The sequence below is a fragment of the Trematomus bernacchii genome, unplaced genomic scaffold (assembly GCF_902827165.1).
Source record: "Trematomus bernacchii unplaced genomic scaffold, fTreBer1.1, whole genome shotgun sequence".
NCBI lineage: Eukaryota > Metazoa > Chordata > Actinopteri > Perciformes > Nototheniidae > Trematomus > Trematomus bernacchii.
Genome location: NW_022987434.1, coordinates 1 through 21,061, shown reverse-complemented (window position 1 = coordinate 21,061; position 21,061 = coordinate 1). Strand labels below are relative to the sequence as shown.

Here is a 21,061-nt window from a genome sequence, read left to right as displayed (position 1 = left end):
ATCAACTGAAACGATACTATCAAACATTTAGCATTTTTATTTTATCGGCTTGAATGTTTGCAGACAAGTGGGAGAGTCACATTTTAAAATGTTCCCAAAGTGATTTAACATTTCAGACCTTTAAAGGGCCCATGTCATGCTTTTCTGGTTATCACCCGTCCCCTTGTGTTATGTAGCTTCTGCATGTGAACGGTCTGCAGAGTCACAACCCCTCAAAGTGCACCCTGTAGAGAGTAAAACTCTAACACAGAGAAGACCTGTCTATGTCTGTCTATGCTGCCCCAGAACGCCTCGTTGGACATTTCTCTTTTTCCATTGTTTGCTTCCTGGGTTCAGTGACGTGTGAACACCCAGATCAACAACAAATGACCGGATTGGCCCAAATGGACCAATCCACGGAGCACCTCACACACCAGGATCCCTTGGCTAACTAACAGGGAGTCCCATTGACTTGCATAGAGCTCCCTGAACGCTGGTAATAGACGAGTTGGGATCGCAGAGAAATGCTCTCTGCAGACCCATTCTCACAGCTTTTTTTTTTTTTAATTATATATTATATTTTTATGTATTTTTATATTTTCTATATTTATTTTATTTTGTTTATTTTTCTGATTTTTATAATATTTTAAATCATATTTTATGTCATATCTTTATATTTATTATTCATATATTTTTTTAATTATTTACATATTTTAATTAGATTTGTATTCTTTTTTTATATATTTATTATTTATATTATATATTAAAAATCGTATTTTTTTTAAATAATATTTTTTAAAGAGTTTATAAGGTTGAATGTTTGCAGTGAAGTATCTTCTATCTATTATTGATAACTGGTACGCTGGTACGCATGCGCGGCAACAATCTGAAATGCGTACCGTCACTTGTGTCACAAAGCGCATTTGCGTACCGACGTACTTGTGAAGCTTTTCCAGAAGGCGGTTAGATCACCGGACGACAGAGTCGGTCTCCGTGTGCACAGACAGGGCTGCTGTTAACGTCGGTCTGCACAACGGAACTGTGCCAAAACTACGCCAACCGGCTGCGGAGGGAGACTCCCCCCCTTCACTGGAGCACTGCGCTAAAACAGCTGATCACGAACCAGAAGTTGGAGTACCAAACACCGACTCCAGGTACTCATCAGTACCTCTCTGATGCGGCTTTCACACCAGCGCTTTTCCCTTTCTAGCTCCTAGCTAGAGCTTTTCTGGTTCAGCTCCCGCTCTGTTCACACCGCCCAGAGCTGCCGCTGCTGCGTCATGACGTCACCGTTTACGTCGCTGATTGTCTCCCCAACGGCGCTCACAACAACAACGACAACAACGGGGGGGGGACTGCGTCGGGTCGATGATCGCGTTGCTTTTAATCATACGAAGCCAGATTAAATTAAATAACGACTTCTCCAACCTTATACTTTTCTCCAGAGTGCCGTGGTTCATTGTTTATTAATGTGTGTCAGCGGCATTTACCGACCGCTGCAGTGCTGGCTGCTCTTCCACAGGAATGTATTCTCCCGTTAGCTCCGGGTTAGCTCACACGGCTCTAAAGTATTCACTGTCTGACTGTCACACAAGCAGCTGATACATATCCCCAGTTCCCCTTAAGTGAATGTGTGTCAGTCTGAATTGACGCTGTTTGGCATCACAACGCTGTTATGAAAGTTTCTCTGGTATAACATGGGTGATGTTAGCATAGCAACCGAAGCTAAACTGACTACTTGCTAAGCCGTTTTCTACAGGCACTTTTTACCGGCGTATTTTTCATTATGATTCTACTTGTGATAGTCGGACATGACCACCTGTGCAGCCCATGTATTGATTCCATCCGATAGCTGCTATAATAACAAACAAAACGTCTGCCTGCTCTCCACAATGATCAATAACAGCGAACGGATGGTCAAAGTTTCCTGCACGCCTCGACGTAAGAGAGACGTAAGCGACGCCGCGTCATAGCTCCGAAGCTCTTGCCTCTAGACCGACAATATTTTGGAGCTGGAAGTGAACCGCTTTCCGGAGCTATGACGCGGCGCGGTGCGAGCCGGAGCTGGAAAAGGGCCGGTGTGAAAGGGGCATCAGAAAGTTATGTGCACCCCTGGATATAGCCTCTCCCTGTAGTATCTGGTGGTTTCCAGTGAACACAGTCCCATGTGTCTGTGCTGCAGCTCAGAGGAGAGGCGGGGGGTTCCCTGCTGATTAAAGTCTGAGCTCATAGTCACCATTAAAACACTGACAGAGGAAACGGATCAGAAAGAGTGATCAATAACACACCTTTAACTAACGTGAGTCACATCCTGTTGACTGTTCACCCTCAGGACGCAGGTGAACTTAATTACTTACAAGATGTGCACAGTGTGTGGTATCGCTCATTCCAGAAGTGTGTGTGTGTGTGTCAGTGGTGTTAAATCACACACACACTTCTGAAATGAGCAACACACACACGCTCTTACCTCCACTAGCTAATAGACGTAAAACACACACAGATGTTGACGAAATCTTCTAACACTGAACGTGACCTCCATCTAACTTTTACTATGTTTTATACAAACATCTTTTTGATAGCAAGTGTTGCACACACACACACACACACACACACACACACGCACACACACACACACGGTTCAGAGACCCTCCCTCTAACTTCTCGTTATCAACATCCATTTCCTGGAGTGTGTGTTTATGCAGTTGTACACCCCTGATAAAGCAGGAGAGAACGTTTCCTCAGAGAGAAACACAGCAATTTATAAAATACTACGATATAATTAGTAGAGTAGAAACCCTGGTGTAGTTACACATTTAATATCTGGAGTTTTTACTTTCTCTTATATTAATGTTGTTAAAGGGCCCATGTCATGCTTTTCCGGTTATTACCCGTCCCCTTGTGTTATCAAGGTTTTTATGCATGTAAACGGTCTGCAGAGTCACAAACCCTCAAAGTACACCCTGTCGGGAGTAAAACTCTAACACAGAAAATACCTCCCCAAAACGCCTCGTTGGAACTTTCTCATGTTCTTCCTGGGCATTGTGACGTCTGGATACCCAGTAGCCACGCCCAGAGCTATGACGCGATACGGTCATGCGGTACCCGGAACCAAATGGACCAGTCCGCGGAGCCGTTACGTTAAGCCCCCGCTGATTGGTCCAAATTGACCAATCCACGGACTTCCTCACACACACATCTGTGTGCAGGCAGCAGCTCTGCTGATTTCTCCTCCCTGGCTGCAGGCTGATAACAGACAGTTGGGATCGCGGCGAGATTCTCTCTGCAGACCCATTCTCTCTGCAGACCCATTCTCTCTGCAGACCCATTCTCTCTGCAGACCCATTCTCTCTGCAGACCCATTCTCTCTGCAGACCCATTCTCTCTGCAGACCCATTCTCTCAGCAGATCCATGCTCTCTGCAGACCCATCCTCTCTGCAGACCCATCCTCTCTGCAGACCCATTCTCTCTGCAGACCCATTCTCTCTGCAGACCCATTCTCTCTGCAGACCCATCCTCTCTGCAGACCCATCCTCTCTGCAGACCCATCCTCTCTGCAGACCCATTCTCTCTGCAGACCCATCCTCTCTGCAGACCCATCCTCTCTGCAGACCCATTCTCTCTGCAGACCCATTCTCTCTGCAGACCCATTCTCACAGCGTTTATCAACCTTTTTCTTACTCAATATCAAGACACACTTATTGTTTTTACTTCGGCTGTGACTTTGTGTGTGCTCAGGATGAGTTTGGCTGTGTTTCGCTGTGTATCCTAAACAATATCGAATATTCGAATATACATTTGCTTTCAAATTCCCATCCCTAGTCACGGCTCCGCCTACACTGCGTTACCATAGTTACTGCCCCAGCTACTAAACGGTAATGGAAATGCAGCATAAAGTGAGCCAGGCCTAACGAGGCCTAGCCATACCGAGCGAGGCCCTGTAATGGAAATGCGCCATTAGTAAACACACACAGATGTTGACGAAATCTTATAACACTGAACGTGACCTCCATCTAACTTTTACTATGTTTTATACAAACATCTTTTTGATAGCAAGTGTATTCACTCTCTGTCCTAAACGGCTTGTTGGAGCTCCTGCCCCCCCCCTCCCTGTGAGCCCAGTGTGCTCTGATTGGTCGGGACGTTGCGAGGCTCGTTGCTGCTCGTTGCTGCTCATTTCCTGGAGTGTGTGTTTATGCAGTTTTAGACCCCTGATAAACAAGAGAGAAAGTTTCCTCAGAGAGAAACGCACTTTAGAAACACAGCAATTTATAAAATATAATAGGTTATTTTAGTGGAGAGTAAAAACCCTGGTGTAGTTACACATTTAATATCTGGAGTTTTTACTTTCTATAATATTAATGTAGTTCAAAAATGTAAAAAATGTCCAATACAAAATGCAATAAATTACAAAATTGAATTAAAAAAATATTTAAATAGAGATCAGACTTTGAGGTAATCTAAAATAAGAAATACAATGAAATAAATACATTATTTCTTTATATAACCTTTAAAAAAAAAGTTAATATTTGTATCTGAAGATAAGGAGATAAAGTAAAGGAATATGGGGGGCTGTGACTCAGTGGATAGTGTGCTGGACTTTGAATCAGGGGATAGCAAGTTCGAGTCCCACTGCAGCCAGCATGTCGTTGTGTCCCGCAATCAATAATAAAAAGATGTTAGTACAAATGTGGAGAGTAAAAATAAAAGAGAGTAAAAATAAGAAGTTAACGGAAAATCCCCCCAAAAAGAGATTTATTCCGTTATAAGAAGTGCAATAAATTGATTAAATAACAAATAAAATGGTTTTATACAAACCGAGGAGGTCAAGGAGAAAATGTCCCATAAAAGTTTAATTGGTAATAAAATGTAGTAAAAATATTTATCCAAACATAAGAAGTGGCTCAGTCTGTAGGGACTTAGTCTTGGAACCGGTTCAAGTCCCAGAACAGACATAAATATGGAGTGTGAAGAATCCCAGTTCACCTACTGGTTACTGCCGTGGTGCCCTTGAGCAAACGCTGTGTGCATGTACATGTGTGTGATAAACTAGGAGGCTGTGGCGCAGTGGGCTATTGCGTGTGGCGCAGTGGACTATTGCGTGTGGCGCCTATTGCGTGTGGCGCAGTGGAACAGTGCGTGTGGCGCAGTGGACTAGTGCGTGTGGCGCCTAGTGCGTGTGGCGCAGTGACTGTGTAACTCCCTCTCTTGGATATCAGCATGTGAAGGACACTGTTCAGGAACTAGTTGATGCTCTGTATGTGATGACTACTTCCATTCTTCAAAGTCAGAATTCTTGGAGATTTTGAGAAAAAGTCAGAATTTTGAGAAAAAGTCAGAATTTTGAGAAAGTCCGAATTTTTGGAGATTTTGAGAAAAAGTCAGAATTTTGAGAAAAAGTCAGAATTTTTTTTTAAGTCAGAATTCTTTGAAAAAAAACATTTTTCAAAAAAGTCAACATTTTGAACATTTTGAGAAAAAGTCATAATTTTTCAAAAAAGTCATCATTTTGGAGATTTTGAGAAAAAGTCATAAATTGGAGATTTTGAGAAAGTCATACATTTGAGAAAAAGTCATGATTTTGAGAAAGTCATGATTTTGAGAAAAAAGTCAGTATTTGGTTCATGACAGGATATATGATTACCTACAAGAACGGGTATTCCTCCATCTTGTGACTGTGTAACTCCCTCTCTTGGATATCAGCATGTGAAGGACACTGTTCAGGAACTAGTTGATGCTCTGTATGTGATGACTACTTCCATTCTGGAGAGGATCATAAACACATGGATCCTGAGATTGAAGCTCAAGCCGGAGACCAGGGAGATTTTTCTAACAAACATTATTTTACCTGCCATGTCTCTGAACACCTGTGTTTCTCTGTGTGTGTGTGTGTGCAGGTGCAGGCTCAGGTGAGCGTCTCTCTGGCCGTGGCTCAGGCTCTCGCTGACGACGTGGATTGTCACGTGTTTCCATTCAGAGAGTTCGGAAAGGGACAAATCAAGAAGCTCCGAGTCAGTCCGGACGCTCTGATCCAGATCGGACTGCAGCTCGCCTACTACAGGGTAACGCACGCACACACGCACACACGCACACACGCACGCACACACTCACTCACACACACACACGCACACACGCACACACACACACAGACACACTCACTCACACATACACACACACACACACACAGATTCTCACACGAACACACACGCACACACACACAGAGACACACAGAGACACACACTATACACACACAAACTACTACCATAAAAGCATATTAGAAATTTGAGAAAAAACTACGCACAGTATAATATGACAAAATACTCGGATTATTAAATAACATATGTGCAGATATTAAGAGAGGTAGCTTTGTGTAAAAATATGCACAATATTCCCAGGGTTGTGCAGAACTGACAATACTTAAAGGTCCCATGTCATGGCCATTTCCACTGATCATAATTCCATTGTTGAGGTCTACTAGAATAGATGTACATTGTTCAATGTTCCAAACTCACATTGGTTTCTCATACAGCATCTCTGTATAGTATGTGTATTCACTCTCTGTCCTACACGGCTTGTTGGAGCTCCTGCCCCCCCCCCCCTCCCTATGAGCCCAGTGTGCTCTGATTGGTCAGCTCGGCCACTCTGTTCTGATTAGTCAACCACCAGAGAGGCTCCGCCCATGTCTAACACAGTGATTTTTTCGGCTCCGAGCGGAACATCAGATTCAGTTTTACGGTACAGCCGTATATGTTATACGCTCACTAACCAAACTGTACCTACAACTGTTGTTATTTAGGTGCACTTGTGGAAACTGCGCCATGATGCGAAGTGGAAAACGTCTGTTGCAAAGAAATTAGAAAGGTAGCCTAGCTGACAGTTACAACATTATGTAGCCAGCTAGCTGAAAACTATGGAGGACGGAACATGACTTAAGTATAAATAAATAAATAAATAAATGTGTAAATAAATGTATGAAGAACTACAGGAATAAATAAATAAATACGTAAATAAATAAATAAATACAGGAATAAATAAATGACGAAAATAAATACAGAAATAAATAAATGTTGAAATAAATACACAAATAAATAAATAAAAGAATAAATAAATGCATAAATAAATATGGAAATAAATACACCAATGTATAAATAAATAAATAAAAGTCGAAAATAAAACAGAACACACGTTATTATATATCTTTCATATATTTCTACATTTACTCGACATACATTTATTTATTTATTTATTTATTTATGTGTCCATATGCTAATGAGGTGGGCGGTCCTAACCTCAGTCTGAAGCAGGATTGGTTACAGGAGTGTGTGATCATTTCTGGCAGAGGGCTATACTAACGCCTGGCTAACCGCGCTGATTCGAATGCAGGAGCTTTACTGTTTAGCCCTTATCTTTATACATCCATGGTTTATCCACAGTTGTAAGGATTATTTATGGGTATTGGTTTAAGAGCCATTGGAGATCATTAGCGGACCATTTAGAGAACGGAGAACCAAAAGACTATGTCCAGTTTCGTGTGGAACGATGTATAGAGGACTTGGCTGAGCTCGATGTGGATGTTAACCCAGCTGTGTTTGAGAGTCTTCAAGAGGTTGCCCGCCAACTTGAAATCCTCTCGGGAACAGAGGAGGCGACCCTTGGGCGTCCATCTTACATGTTGCCCCCAAACGTTATTGAAGCACATCTTCGTTGGGGGCACACCGCTGGGGACATCGCGAACGGGTGTGCGAAAGAACAATTATTAAAGAAGCCATTATTAGCGAGTTGCCGTGGGTGTACACTACACAGAATGAACAGATGTGACTTGCCACGAATCTCTTGCTTCTGCCTTGCTCCAACAATTGGCGAATCCTGCTTCAGACTGAGGTTAGGACCGCCCACCTCATTAGCATACGGACACATAAATACATAAATAAATGAATGTATGTCGCGTAAATGTAGAAATATATGAAAGATATATAATAACGTGTGTTCTGTTTTATTTTCGAGTTTTATTTATTTATTTATTTATTTATTTATACATTGGTGTATTTATTTCCATATTTATTTATGCATTTATTTATTATTTTATTTATTTATTTGTGTATTTATTTCAACATTTATTTATTCCTGTATTTATTTATTCCTGTATTTATTTATTTATTTATTTATTCCTGTAGTTCTTCATACATTTATTTACACATTTATTTATTTATACTTAAGTCATGTTCCGTCCTCCATAGAAAACACCAGCAGTAGCACACAACATTATATGCCAAGATATACACCATACATACCCCACACCCTGCAGAACCTCCATAACATGTACAGATTCGATTATAGACCTTTGAGGCATAGAACGGAAGAAGAGTAAGTTATTTTTACCTGTAATAAACTACTACTGTTTGATGAGAAATCAAATCATGGTTTGCTATATATGAATGATATGTTATAGGAGCAAATAATTCAGAGAAGAAAGGCTACTAAGTATTTCCATCAAACTTTATTTTTAGAAATGTACAAAATGAACATGTGTAAATATACATATATACACTGTATATCATCCATTCCTCCCCTTATAGGCGTTTTCGGCATCTTGCCTATCGCAGCTTTGCAAGCTGGTGCCGGGGCTTTTTATGTGTTGTCCACCGGATACGCCAGGAGTTTCCTGATCTGGCTGGACGAAATCAAATGCAAATCACAAAATATTAGAGAAACTTAGTTGCTTTAGGTTCGTTAGCTTGCCAGCTAGATTAATATGATAACCTACGTTTGCTAGTTGTAGCCTTCTTGTTTAGCTCGGTAGCATACACGCTAGGAACGCCAACTATAATGTAATTAAGTTTCGCGACTGACTCATAGCAATTTTCCTTCATACTTTCTTGCCGTGAAATAGGTCTTAAATTCTATTCAAAGTGGTCTTAAAAAGGTCTTAAAAAGGTCTTAAAAAGTCTTAAATTTGAGTTGGCGAAACCTACAGGAACCCTGTCTCAGAAATCATGTTGTAATAAAGTAAATGAACCTCAGATGTTCTGATGAATCACAGATTAAACTCATCAGGAGTAATAAAAACGTTATGGTTTTGACTTGTGAACACAATCGCCTGACTTTCCCTTCATCCTGACATTCATTAAGCCAATAAAAGACCGACAGATGTGTCTATCTCTTATATCTTATACTATCGGGTTGTACATATTAGGGCATGAGGATACAAGCTTTTATAGCATATGATGCAACTGATTTACCTTACATGCAGCTGGTATGAACTGTCCATGAAGTGTTAGTGAAAGATAACGGGTTCTATAAGCTTTACCAAAAAGCAGTGCAGGAATCTGTTAGTTTTGCATGTGTATAATACACACGCACCGGTCCACTGTGCCACACGCACCGGTCCACTGCGCCACACGCACCGGTCCACTGCGCCACACGCACCGGTCCACTGCGCCACACGTACTGGTCCACTGCGCCACACGCACCGGTCCACTGCGCCACACGCACCGGTCCACTGCGCCACACGCACCGGTCCACTGCGCCACACGTACTGGTCCACTGCGCCACACGCACCAGGCCACTGCGCCACACGCACCGGTCCACTGCGCCACACGCACCGGTCCACTGCGCCACACGCACCAGGCCACTGCGCCACACGCACCGGTCCACTGCGCCACACGCAATAGTCCACTGCGTCACAGCCTCCCAGTTTATCACACACATGTACACAGCGTTTGCTCAAGGGCACCACGGCAGTAACCAGGAGGTGAACTGGGATTCTTCACACTCCATATTTATGTCTGTTCTGGGACTTGAACCGGTTCCAAGACTAAGTCCCTACAGATTGAGCCACTTATGTTTGGATAAATATTTTTACTACATTTTATTACCAATTAAACTTTTATGGGACATTTTCTCCTTGACCTCCTCGGTTTGTATAAAACCATTTTATTTGTTATTTCATCGATTTATTGCACTTCTTATAACGGAATAAATCTCTTTTTGGGGGGATTTTCCGTTAACTTCTTATTTTTACTCTCTTTTATTTTTACTCTCCACATTTGTACTAACATCTTTATGTACATATGAACATAAAGTTATGAATACTATTCATAACTTTTATACATCCTTTTGCATCGTTTCTGTCCTCCATGTTCTAGTTAAAATACTCTGAACTGTGGACTGATTGGTTGGTTGAACATCTGGTTATATATTTAATGTTTTGTGGTGATTCGATAACTTTGGTGTCCAGTCATTTGTTAAAGGTCCCATGTCATGCTTTTCCGGTTATTACCCGTCCCCTTGTGTGTTATGAAGGTTTTTATGCATGTAAACGGTGTGCAGAGTCACAAACCCTCAAAGTACACCCTGTAGCGAGTAAAACTCTAACACAGAAAATACCTCCCCAAAACGCCTCGTTGGAGATACGTCACTGCCCATTTGATTCTTCCATTTCGTTCCGGGTACGGCATGATGTCATGCCGTACCCGGAACAAAATGGACCAATCCGTGGAGCCGTTACGTTACGTCCGCGGAGCCGTTACGTTACGCCCCCGCTGATTGGTCCAAATTGACCAATCCACGGACTTCCTCACACACACATCTGTGTGCAGGGAGCAGGCAGCTCAGCTGATTTCTCCTCCCTGGCTGCAGGCTGATAACAGACAGTTGGGATCGCGGCGAAATTCTCTCTGCAGACCCATTCTCTCTGCAGACCCATTCTCTCTGCAGACCCATTCTCTCTGCAGACCCATTCTCTCTGCTGACCCATTCTCTCTGCAGACCCATTCTCTCTGCAGACCCATTCCCTCTGCAGACCCATTCTCTCTGCAGGCCCATTCTCTCTGCAGACCCCAGACCCATTCTCTCTACAGACCCATTCTCTCTACAGACCCATTCTCTCTGCAGGCCCATTCTCTCTGCAGACCCATTCTCTCTGCAGACCCATTCTCGACCCATTCTCTCTGCAGACCCATTCTCTCTGCAGACCCATTCTCTCTGCAGGCCCATTCTCTCTGCAGACCCATTCTCACAGCGTTTATCAACCTTTTTCTTACTCAATATCAAGCCACACTTATTGTTTTTACTTCGGCTGTGACTTTGTGTGTGCTCAGGATGAGTTTGGCTGTGTTTAGCTATGTATCCTAAACAAGGAAACAACACCTCCACGGAGCTCAGCGCGATTCACAACGTCCCGACCAATCAGAGCACACTGTGCTCACAGGGAGGGTGGGGGCTGGAGCTATTGGAGCTCCAACGAGCCGTTAAAGGCAGAGAGTGAAATTCAGTGAATACACGTAGTTTACAGAGATGCTGTTTGAGAAACCAATGTGAGTTTGGAGAAATGCTGTATGAGAAACCAATGTGAGTTTGGAGAGATGCTGTATGAGAAACCAATGTGAGTTTGGAGAGATGCTGTTTGAGAAACCAATGTGAGTTTGGAGAGATGCTGTATGAGAAACCAATGTGAGTTTGGAGAGATGCTGTTTGAGAAACCAATGTGAGTTTGGAGAGATGCTGTTATGAGAAACCAATGTGAGTTTGGAGAGATGCTGTATGAGAAACCAATGTGAGTTTGGAGAGATGCTGTATGAGAAACCAATGTGAGTTTGGAGAGATGCTGTTTGAGAAACCAATGTGAGTTTGGAGAGATGCTGTATGAGAAACCAATGTGAGTTTGGAGAGATGCTGTTATGAGAAACCAATGTGAGTTTGGAGAGATGCTGTTTGAGAAACCAATGTGAGTTTGGAGAGATGCTGTATGAGAAACCAATGTGAGTTTGGAGAGATGCACAATATAAATCTATTCTAGTAGACCTCAACAATGGAATTATGATCAGTGGAAATGGCCATGACACCTCTCCTTTAAAACAAGATCATTACTTTAGCTTTTTCATAAATAGTTTTATATTTTAAAGGGGCCTATTCTGCTGTTCTATTCTGTTCAGGTGTATATCAGTATGTAGTGTCTCTACTTTAAAGAGTCCTCTGCTGCTGATGTTCAGGTGTATATCAGTATGTAGTGTCTCTACTTTAAAGAGTCCTCTCCTGCTGATGTTCAGGTGTATATCAGTATGTAGTGTCTCTACTTTAAAGAGTCCTCTCCTGCTGATGTTCAGGTGTATATCAGTATGTAGTGTCTCTACTTTAAAGAGTCCTCTCCTGCTGATGTTCAGGTGTATATCAGTATGTAGTGTCTCTACTTTAAAGAGTCCTCTCCTGCTGATGTTCAGGTGTATATCAGTATGTAGTGTCTCTACTTTAAAGAGTTCTCTCATGCTGATGTTCAGGTGTATATCAGTATGTAGTGTCTCTACTTTAAAGAGTCCTCTCCTGCTGATGTTCAGGTGTATATCAGTATGTAGTGTCTCTACTTTAAAGAGTCCTCTCCTGCTGATGTTCAGGTGTATATCAGTATGTAGTGTCTCTACTTTAAAAAGTCCTCTCCTGCTGATGTTCAGGTGTATATCAGTATGTAGTGTCTCTACTTTAAAGAGTCCTCTCCTGCTGATGTTCAGGTGTATATCAGTATGTAGTGTCTCTACTTTAAAGAGTCCTCTCCTCTATTGACCTCAACATCCCTGATATGGGTTTTTAACAGTGACTACATGTTCTCTCTCTTCAACCCCCCTCCAGGATCGTGGTGGTTTCTGTTTGACTTACGAGGCGTCGATGACCCGTCTGTTCAGGGAGGGTCGGACTGAGACCGTGAGATCTTGCTCCAACGAGAGCTGTGCCTTCGTCAAAGCTCTGGAGGCTGGGGAGGTAACGGATAGAGACTGACATAATCGCTGTGTGGTCCGGCAGACAAAACAGAGCTGCAGGAAGGAGACAGCCTGTCCTCTTGTCTGGAGGTCAATGTGTCGTTATCCTCAAATAAGCTCTGTGGTTAACACAAGCTGAAGAGATTTTTACTCTACCACATAAAATACGTCAGTAAATACCCCACTGGTGGATTTTAAAATGGTAGTTGCTCTAAATGAGACGACTAAACATCATCACGCCCAACATTAGCCACCGTTAGCCGCCTTTAGCTTAGCGGTGGTGAGGTGAAGTCATGTGACCGTGCTGTAGTTCCTATATAGCCCAACGTTAGCCACCTTTAGCTTAGCGGTGGTGACGTGAAGTCATGTGACCGTGCTGTAGTTCCTTTATAGCCCAACATTAGCCTCCTTTAGCTTAGCGGTGGTGAGGTGAAGTCATGTGACCGTGCTGTAGTTCCTATATAGCCCAACGTTAGCCACCTTTAGCTTAGCGGTGGTGACGTGAAGTCATGTGACCGTGCTGTAGTTCCTTTATAGCCCAACATTAGCCACCTTTAGCTTAGCGGTGGTGACGTGAAGTCATGTGACCGTGCTGTAGTTCCTTTATAGCCCAACATTAGCCTCCTTTAGCTTAGCGGTGGTGATGTGAAGTCATGTGACCGTGCTGTAGTTCCTTTATAGCCCAACATTAGCCGACTTTAGCTTAGCGGTGGTGACGTGAAGTCATGTGACCGTGCTGTAGTTCCTTTATAGCCCAACATTAGCCACCTTTAGCTTAGCGGTGGTGACGTGAAGTCATGTGACCGTGCTGTAGTTCCTTTATAGCCCAACATTAGCCTCCTTTAGCTTAGCGGTGGTGACGTGAAGTCATGTGACCGTGCTGTAGTTCCTTTATAGCCCAACATTAGCCTCCTTTAGCTTAGCGGTGGTGACGTGAAGTCATGTGACCGTGCTGTAGTCCCTTTATAGCCCAACATTAGCCACCTTTAGCTTAGCGGTGGTGACGTGAAGTCATGTGACACATTTATACAACATTAGTCTGTTTCTTGCCGTATTTCTTTTTGATATAAAGGTTTCAGGTGGTTCTAGTTTAAAGTGTGTTTCTGTTCTTCAGGCAGGAGAGCAGTGCAGACATCTTTTCCGTCAGGCGTCAGAAAGACACCAGAATCTTTACCGGATGGCGATGACCGGAGCGGGAATTGACCGACATCTTTTCTGTCTCTATGTCGTGTCCAAATACCTGGGCGTCGACTCACCTTTCCTCAAAGAGGTACGCTTTGTAGCTGCAGAGACACATCCTTTACTCAAGTAGAGGTACAGATACTCGTGTTTAAAGATACTCTGGTGAAAGTAGAAGTACTGACTAAACTTCTTAACTCAAGTCAAAGTAAAGAGGGCTTTGAAATGTACTTCAGTAAAAAGTACCCATAACTAGCAGCTGTTTTAAAGAGTACCTGACCTCCCTTTATATTAATAGAACAATAATGTCATTGTTAGCTAATGAATGTTTCCATGCTGAACAACGGCAACATGACAACGTTTTCATTGGTCCCTCTTCTTTAGAGAAGAGCAGGAAATGATGGATACACGGATCGTGTTCAAATCAATAGGCACGCAATGACTCTAAATAATAATGATCACGCCACCAAACACACATTCAAACTAAAGGAACCAGCCTGTTTGGGAAATGTGAGAAGTAGAAAGTACAGGTATTTGTGTTCAACATGTGAGAAGTAGAAAGTACAGGTATTTGTGTTCAACATGTGAGAAGTAGAAAGTACAGGTATTTGGGTTCAACATGTAAGAAGTAGAAAGTACAGGTATTTGGGTTCAAAATGTAAGAAGTAGAAAGTACAGGTATTTGGGTTCAACATGTAAGAAGTAGAAAGTACAGGTATTTGTGTTCAACATGTGAGAAGTAGAAAGTACAGGTATTTGGGTTCAACATGTAAGAAGTAGAAAGTGCAGGTATTTGTGTTCAACATGTAAGAAGTAGAAAGTACAGGTATTTGGGTTCAACATGTAAGAAGTAGAAAGTACAGGTATTTGGGTTCAACATGTAAGAAGTAGAAAGTACAGGTATTTGGGTTCAACATGTAAGAAGTAGAAAGTACAGGTATTTGGGTTCAACATGTAAGAAGTAGAAAGTGCAGGTATTTGTGTTCAACATGTAAGAAGTAGAAAGTACAGGTATTTGGGTTCAACATGTAAGAAGTAGAAAGTACAGGTATTAGTGTTCAACATGTAAGAAGTAGAAAGTACAGGTATTTGGGTTCAACATGTAAGAAGTAGAAAGTGCAGGTATTTGTGTTCAACATGTAAGAAGTAGAAAGTACAGGTATTTGGGTTCAACATGTAAGAAGTAGAAAGTTCAGGTATTTGGGTTCAACATGTAAGAAGTAGAAAGTACAGGTATTTGGGTTCAACATGTGAGAAGTAGAAAGTACAGGTATTTGGGTTCAACATGTAAGAAGTAGAAAGTACAGGTATTTGTGTTCAACATGTAAGAAGTAGAAAGTTCAGGTATTTGGGTTCAACATGTAAGAAGTAGAAAGTACAGGTATTTGGGTTCAACATGTAAGAAGTAGAAAGTTCAGGTATTTGGGTTCAACATGTAAGAAGTAGAAAGTACAGGTATTTGGGTTCAACATGTAAGAAGTAGAAAGTACAGGTATTTGTGTTCAACATGTAAGAAGTAGAAAGTACAGGTATTTGTGTTCAACATGTAAGAAGTAGAAAGTACAGGTATTTGTGTTCAAACTGTAAGAAGTAGAAAGTACAGGTATTTGTGTTCAACATGTAAGAAGTAGAAAGTACAGGTATTTGTGTTCAAAATGTAAGAAGTAGAAAGTACAGGTATTTGAGTTCAACATGTAAGAAGTAGAAAGTATAGGTATTTGGGTTCAATATGTAAGAAGTAGAAAGTACAGGTATTTGAGTTCAACATGTAAGAAGTAGAAAGTACAGGTATTTGGGTTCAACATGTGAGAAGTAGAAAGTACAGGTATTTGTGTTCAACGTGTAAGAAGTAGAAAGTACAGGTATTTGGGTTCAACATGTAAGAAGTAGAAAGTACAGGTATTTGTGTTCAACATGTGAGAAGTAGAAAGTACAGGTATTTGGGTTCAACATGTGAGAAGTAGAAAGTACAGGTATTTGTGTTCAACATGTGAGAAGTAGAAAGTACAGGTATTAGTGTTCAACATGTGAGAAGTAGAAAGTACAGGTATTTGGGTTCAACATGTGAGAAGTAGAAAGTACAGGTATTTGTGTTCAACATGTAAGAAGTAGAAAGTACAGGTATTTGGGTTCAACATGTGAGAAGTAGAAAGTACAGGTATTTGTGTTCAACATGTAAGAAGTAGAAAGTACAGGTATTTGTGTTCAACATGTAAGAAGTAGAAAGTACAGGTATTTGTGTTCAACATGTAAGAATTAGAAAGTACAGGTATTTGGGTTCAACATGTAAGAAGTAGAAAGTACAGGTATTTGTGTTCAACATGTAAGAAGTAGAAAGTACAGGTATTTGTGTTCAACATGTAAGAAGTAGAAAGTACAGGTATTTGGGTTCAACATGTAAGAAGTAGAAAGTACAGGTATTTGTGTTCAAACTGTAAGAAGTAGAAAGTACAGGTATTTGTGTTCAACATGTAAGAAGTAGAAAGTACAGGTATTTGTGTTCAACATGTAAGAAGTAGAAAGTACAGGTATTTGTGTTCAACATGTAAGAAGTAGAAAGTACAGGTATTTGTGTTCAACATGTAAGAAGTAGAAAGTACAGGTATTTGTGTTCAAACTGTAAGAAGTAGAAAGTACAGGTATTTGTGTTCAACATGTAAGAAGTAGAAAGTACAGGTATTTGTGTTCAACATGTAAGAAGTAGAAAATACAGGTATTTGGGTTCAACATGTAAGAAGTAGAAAGTACAGGTATTTGGGTTCAACATGTAAGAAGTAGAAAGTACAGGTATTTGAGTTCAACATGTAAGAAGTAGAAAGTACAGGTATTTGGGTTCAACATGTAAGAAGTAGAAAGTACAGGTATTTGTGTTCAAAATGTAAGAAGTAGAAAGTACAGGTATTTGGGTTCAATATGTAAGAAGTAGAAAGTACAGGTATTTGAGTTCAACATGTAAGAAGTAGAAAGTACAGGTATTTGGGTTCAATATGTAAGAAGTAGAAAGTACAGGTATTTGAGTTCAACATGTAAGAAGTAGAAAGTACAGGTATTTGTGTTCAACATGTAAGAAGTAGAAAGTACAGGTATTTGTGTTCAACGTGTAAGAAGTAGAAAGTACAGGTATTTGGGTTCAACATGTAAGAAGTAGAAAGTACAGGTATTTGTGTTCAACATGTGAGAAGTAGAAAGTACAGGTATTTGTGTTCAACATGTGAGAAGTAGAAAGTACAGGTATTTGGGTTCAACATGTAAGAAGTAGAAAGTACAGGTATTTGTGTTCAACATGTGAGAAGTAGAAAGTACAGGTATTTGTGTTCAACATGTAAGAAGTAGAAAGTACAGGTATTAGTGTTCAACATGTAAGAAGTAGAAAGTACAGGTATTTGGGTTCAACATGTAAGAAGTAGAAAGTACAGGTATTTGTGTTCAACATGTGAGAAGTAGAAAGTACAGGTATTTGTGTTCAACATGTGAGAAGTAGAAAGTACAGGTATTTGTGTTCAACATGTGAGAAGTAGAAAGTACAGGTATTTGGGTTCAACATGTGAGAAGTAGAAAGTACAGGTATTTGTGTTCAACGTGTAAGAAGTAGAAAGTACAGGTATTTGTGTTCAACATGTAAGAAGTAGAAAGTACAGGTATTTGAGTTCAATATGTAAGAAGTAGAAAGTACAGGTATTTGGGTTCAACATGTAAGAAGTAGAAAGTACAGGTATTTGAGTTCAACATGTAAGAAGTAGAAAGTACAGGTATTTGGGTTCAACATGTAAGAAGTAGAAAGTACAGGTATTTGTGTTCAACATGTAAGAAGTAGAAAGTACAGGTATTTGTGTTCAACATGTAAGAAGTAGAAAGTACAGGTATTTGAGTTCAACATGTAAGAAGTAGAAAGTACAGGTATTTGTGTTCAACATGTGAGAAGTAGAAAGTACAGGTATTTGTGTTCAACATGTAAGAAGTAGAAAGTACAGGTATTTGTGTTCAACATGTAAGAAGTAGAAAGTACAGGTATTTGTGTTCAACATGTAAGAAGTAGAAAGTACAGGTATTTGGGTTCAACATGTAAGAAGTAGAAAGTACAGGTATTTGGGTTCAACATGTAAGAAGTAGAAAGTACAGGTATTTGGGTTCAACATGTAAGAAGTAGAAAGTACAGGTATTGTGTTCAACATGTGAGAAGTAGAAAGTACAGGTATTTGTGTTCAACGTGTAAGAAGTAGAAAGTACAGGTATTTGGGTTCAACATGTAAGAAGTAGAAAGTACAGGTATTTGTGTTCAACATGTGAGAAGTAGAAAGTACAGGTATTTGTGTTCAACATGTGAGAAGTAGAAAGTACAGGTATTTGTGTTCAACATGTGAGAAGTAGAAAGTACAGGTATTTGTGTTCAACATGTGAGAAGTAGAAAGTACAGGTATTTGTGTTCAACATGTAAGAAGTAGAAAGTACAGGTATTTGAGTTCAACATGTAAGAAGTAGAAAGTACAGGTATTTGAGTTCAACATGTAAGAAGTAGAAAGTACAGGTATTGGGTTCAACGTGTAAGAAGTAGAAAGTACAGGTATTTGTGTTCAACATGTAAGAAGTAGAAAGTACAGGTATTTGTGTTCAACATGTAAGAAGTAGAAAGTACAGGTATTTGAGTTCAACATGTAAGAAGTAGAAAGTACAGGTATTTGTGTTCAACATGTGAGAAGTAGAAAGTACAGGTATTTGTGTTCAACATGTAAGAAGTAGAAAGTACAGGTATTTGTGTTCAACATGTAAGAAGTAGAAAGTACAGGTATTTGTGTTCAACATGTAAGAAGTAGAAAGTACAGGTATTTGGGTTCAACATGTAAGAAGTAGAAAGTACAGGTATTTGGGTTCAACATGTAAGAAGTAGAAAGTACAGGTATTTGGGTTCAACATGTAAGAAGTAGAAAGTACAGCTACTTCCCACCTCTGGACAGTACAGGTATTTATATATATATATATATATAATGATATCCCTCTTTCTCTTCCTCCTCCAGGTGCTTTCGGAGCCGTGGCGTCTCTCCACCAGTCAGACTCCGGTTCAACAGATGGAGCTTTTCGACCTGAAGAATAATCCAGAATTCATCTCTCTGGGCGGGGGCTTCGGACCGGTGAGAGACCAACACTCAGAACCAGAACACTTTGAATATTACCGGGGGGAAAAAATGGGTTTTGTGACAGTTGCCCCATTTTTTAATTAAATAGATTACATGACATCACATGTCACTTGTTAGACGCTTTTATCCAAAGCGACTTACAGACTCAATACTGTGGGCAATCCCCACAGGAGCACTTTGGGGTGAAGTGTCTCAGGGACACAACGACATGCTGACTGCAGTGGGGTTGATATGAACACCAACGCACTAGTCCACTGCGCCACACGCCTCCCTACAATAACAATTTTTAAAACAACTATTTTATGAATCCGATCCAATCATACTTGGCAACAACACAGTTGGCCAAAGTGCTGTTCATCATTAAAGTAAAAATGTGCAATAAAATGGATGTCGTGGCCAAAATCCAACAGTTTGTCTTATCACTCCTATATTTCAAAAGTTCTTGTTCTTGGCCACATGTAGAGCTCGGAGCTGGGAAGCAGTGTCAGACTCGCAGGAAAGAATCCACGGGACGTTTTGGATTTCAACGTTTGATTTCCAGCAAAAACAAAACAAAATACGAAACAATATTTACCGTAAACCTAACCCTAACCGAGGGTCCGTGATGAAAGGGACTAAGAGGGTCACACGTAACCACTCACAAGCCCACTCTGACCCCTCCCGTGACCCCTCTCCCGGGATCCCGTTGCCCGGCCGGCCCTCTCCGGGGTTCAGCTCGCCTCAAGACCGTGTGTGTTTCTCAATGGCGAGTACGCTTGCTTGGTAGCACATCTTGCTTCAGAAGCGAGGCAAGAATACTTCCTGGCATTCGGAAAACAAAGAGTGGAACACGCTAGCAAGTGTGCAGGTGTGCGTCATATGAGAGGCCCCGCCTCCTTACATCTTCCGCCACAGATTTGGGGAAATTGGTCCGTGCGCAAAGCATTGTGGGGATTTTAAGACCGCGAAGTCTACTCATGTGCAGCCTCAATATTTCTCCAAACGGAGTACGCCGGGCTCGGTAGATTTCCAAGTATGCTGGAGATTGGAACAGTACTTCGGCGGCACTCGATGACGTAGCATGCTTGAAATAGTGGCTCTGAAGCAGCTTTACTCGCGATTGAGAAACACCCTATGACTCTGGCTCCAGCCGCCCCACCCACTGGGACCCAGACTCCCGTTCTTCTGCTGACTTCTCTGAGGATCATAGCCCAGGATCCCCTCAGCCTGCAACCAGTCACAAGCACACACGCTTTCCAGAATTGGTCCAAACACCTTTAAAAACTCATATTCAACCTTATGTCGAATAACACACACCCCCACACACACATCCACAGATCCTTAGGCCCGTGCAACTTATTCTCAACCGAGAACCCAAAACCCCAATCCAACACAAAACCCCAATCCAACACAAAACCTAACCCTAACCCCAGATCCTAATAATCCGTCTTTTTGCTAAACATAAGGTTGCGTCTGCGTGTCAATGGCGGTATTGCTGCTGCCTGCCCCCCCCCCCCCCGTCGCACACAGCACCTCCAACTTAAAGCTTTAGCCCCGCCCCCTTCACCTGAGCGCACCTCTCACTGAAACAGAGACATGTATTAATAAAGGCTCCTACACTGGATAAGAACACATTATTTTAACATACGAAATTTGAGTTTAAAGGAGCATTAAGAAATAGAATAACAAAATAATTTCAATATGTAAACGTAAGACGTTAAAGAGAAAATGTGCACTTAAAATAATTAAATGGAAGAATAAATATTTATACAAAGATAAGTTAATGTAAACATGAGCAAGATAAGACGTTTCCATTTTGCTGTTTTTTTGTGTGGTTTTCAATCGTAAAAAAAAAATATGTAGTTGAAGAACACACATTGTAATAAAGGTGCAGTGTGAGGAGGAGTTATTATATCGTCTCTGCTTCCTGTCAGGTTGCTGATGATGGTTACGGAGTTTCTTACATCATCGTTGGAGAAGAAATGATCAACTTCCACGTCTCGTCCAAACACTCCTGCAGCGAAACTGTGAGTAAACACTCCCTC

The 21,061-nt window shown here is 41.2% G+C and overlaps 1 protein-coding gene across 1 annotated transcript; it reads left to right on the top strand.

The window, feature by feature from the left end:
* Window positions 1-5,874: 5,874 nt before the first annotated feature.
* Window positions 5,875-21,043, top strand: LOC117491947 (carnitine O-palmitoyltransferase 1, liver isoform-like; the record flags this gene model as incomplete). The annotated part of the gene is given in 5 exon segments (XM_034142110.1): window positions 5,875-6,039; window positions 12,599-12,727; window positions 13,841-13,996; window positions 18,918-19,031; window positions 20,951-21,043. Coding segments are annotated over 5 exon segments (657 nt in total), but the record flags the coding sequence as incomplete, so codon positions are not given.
* Between the last annotated feature and the right edge of the window lie 18 nt (window positions 21,044-21,061).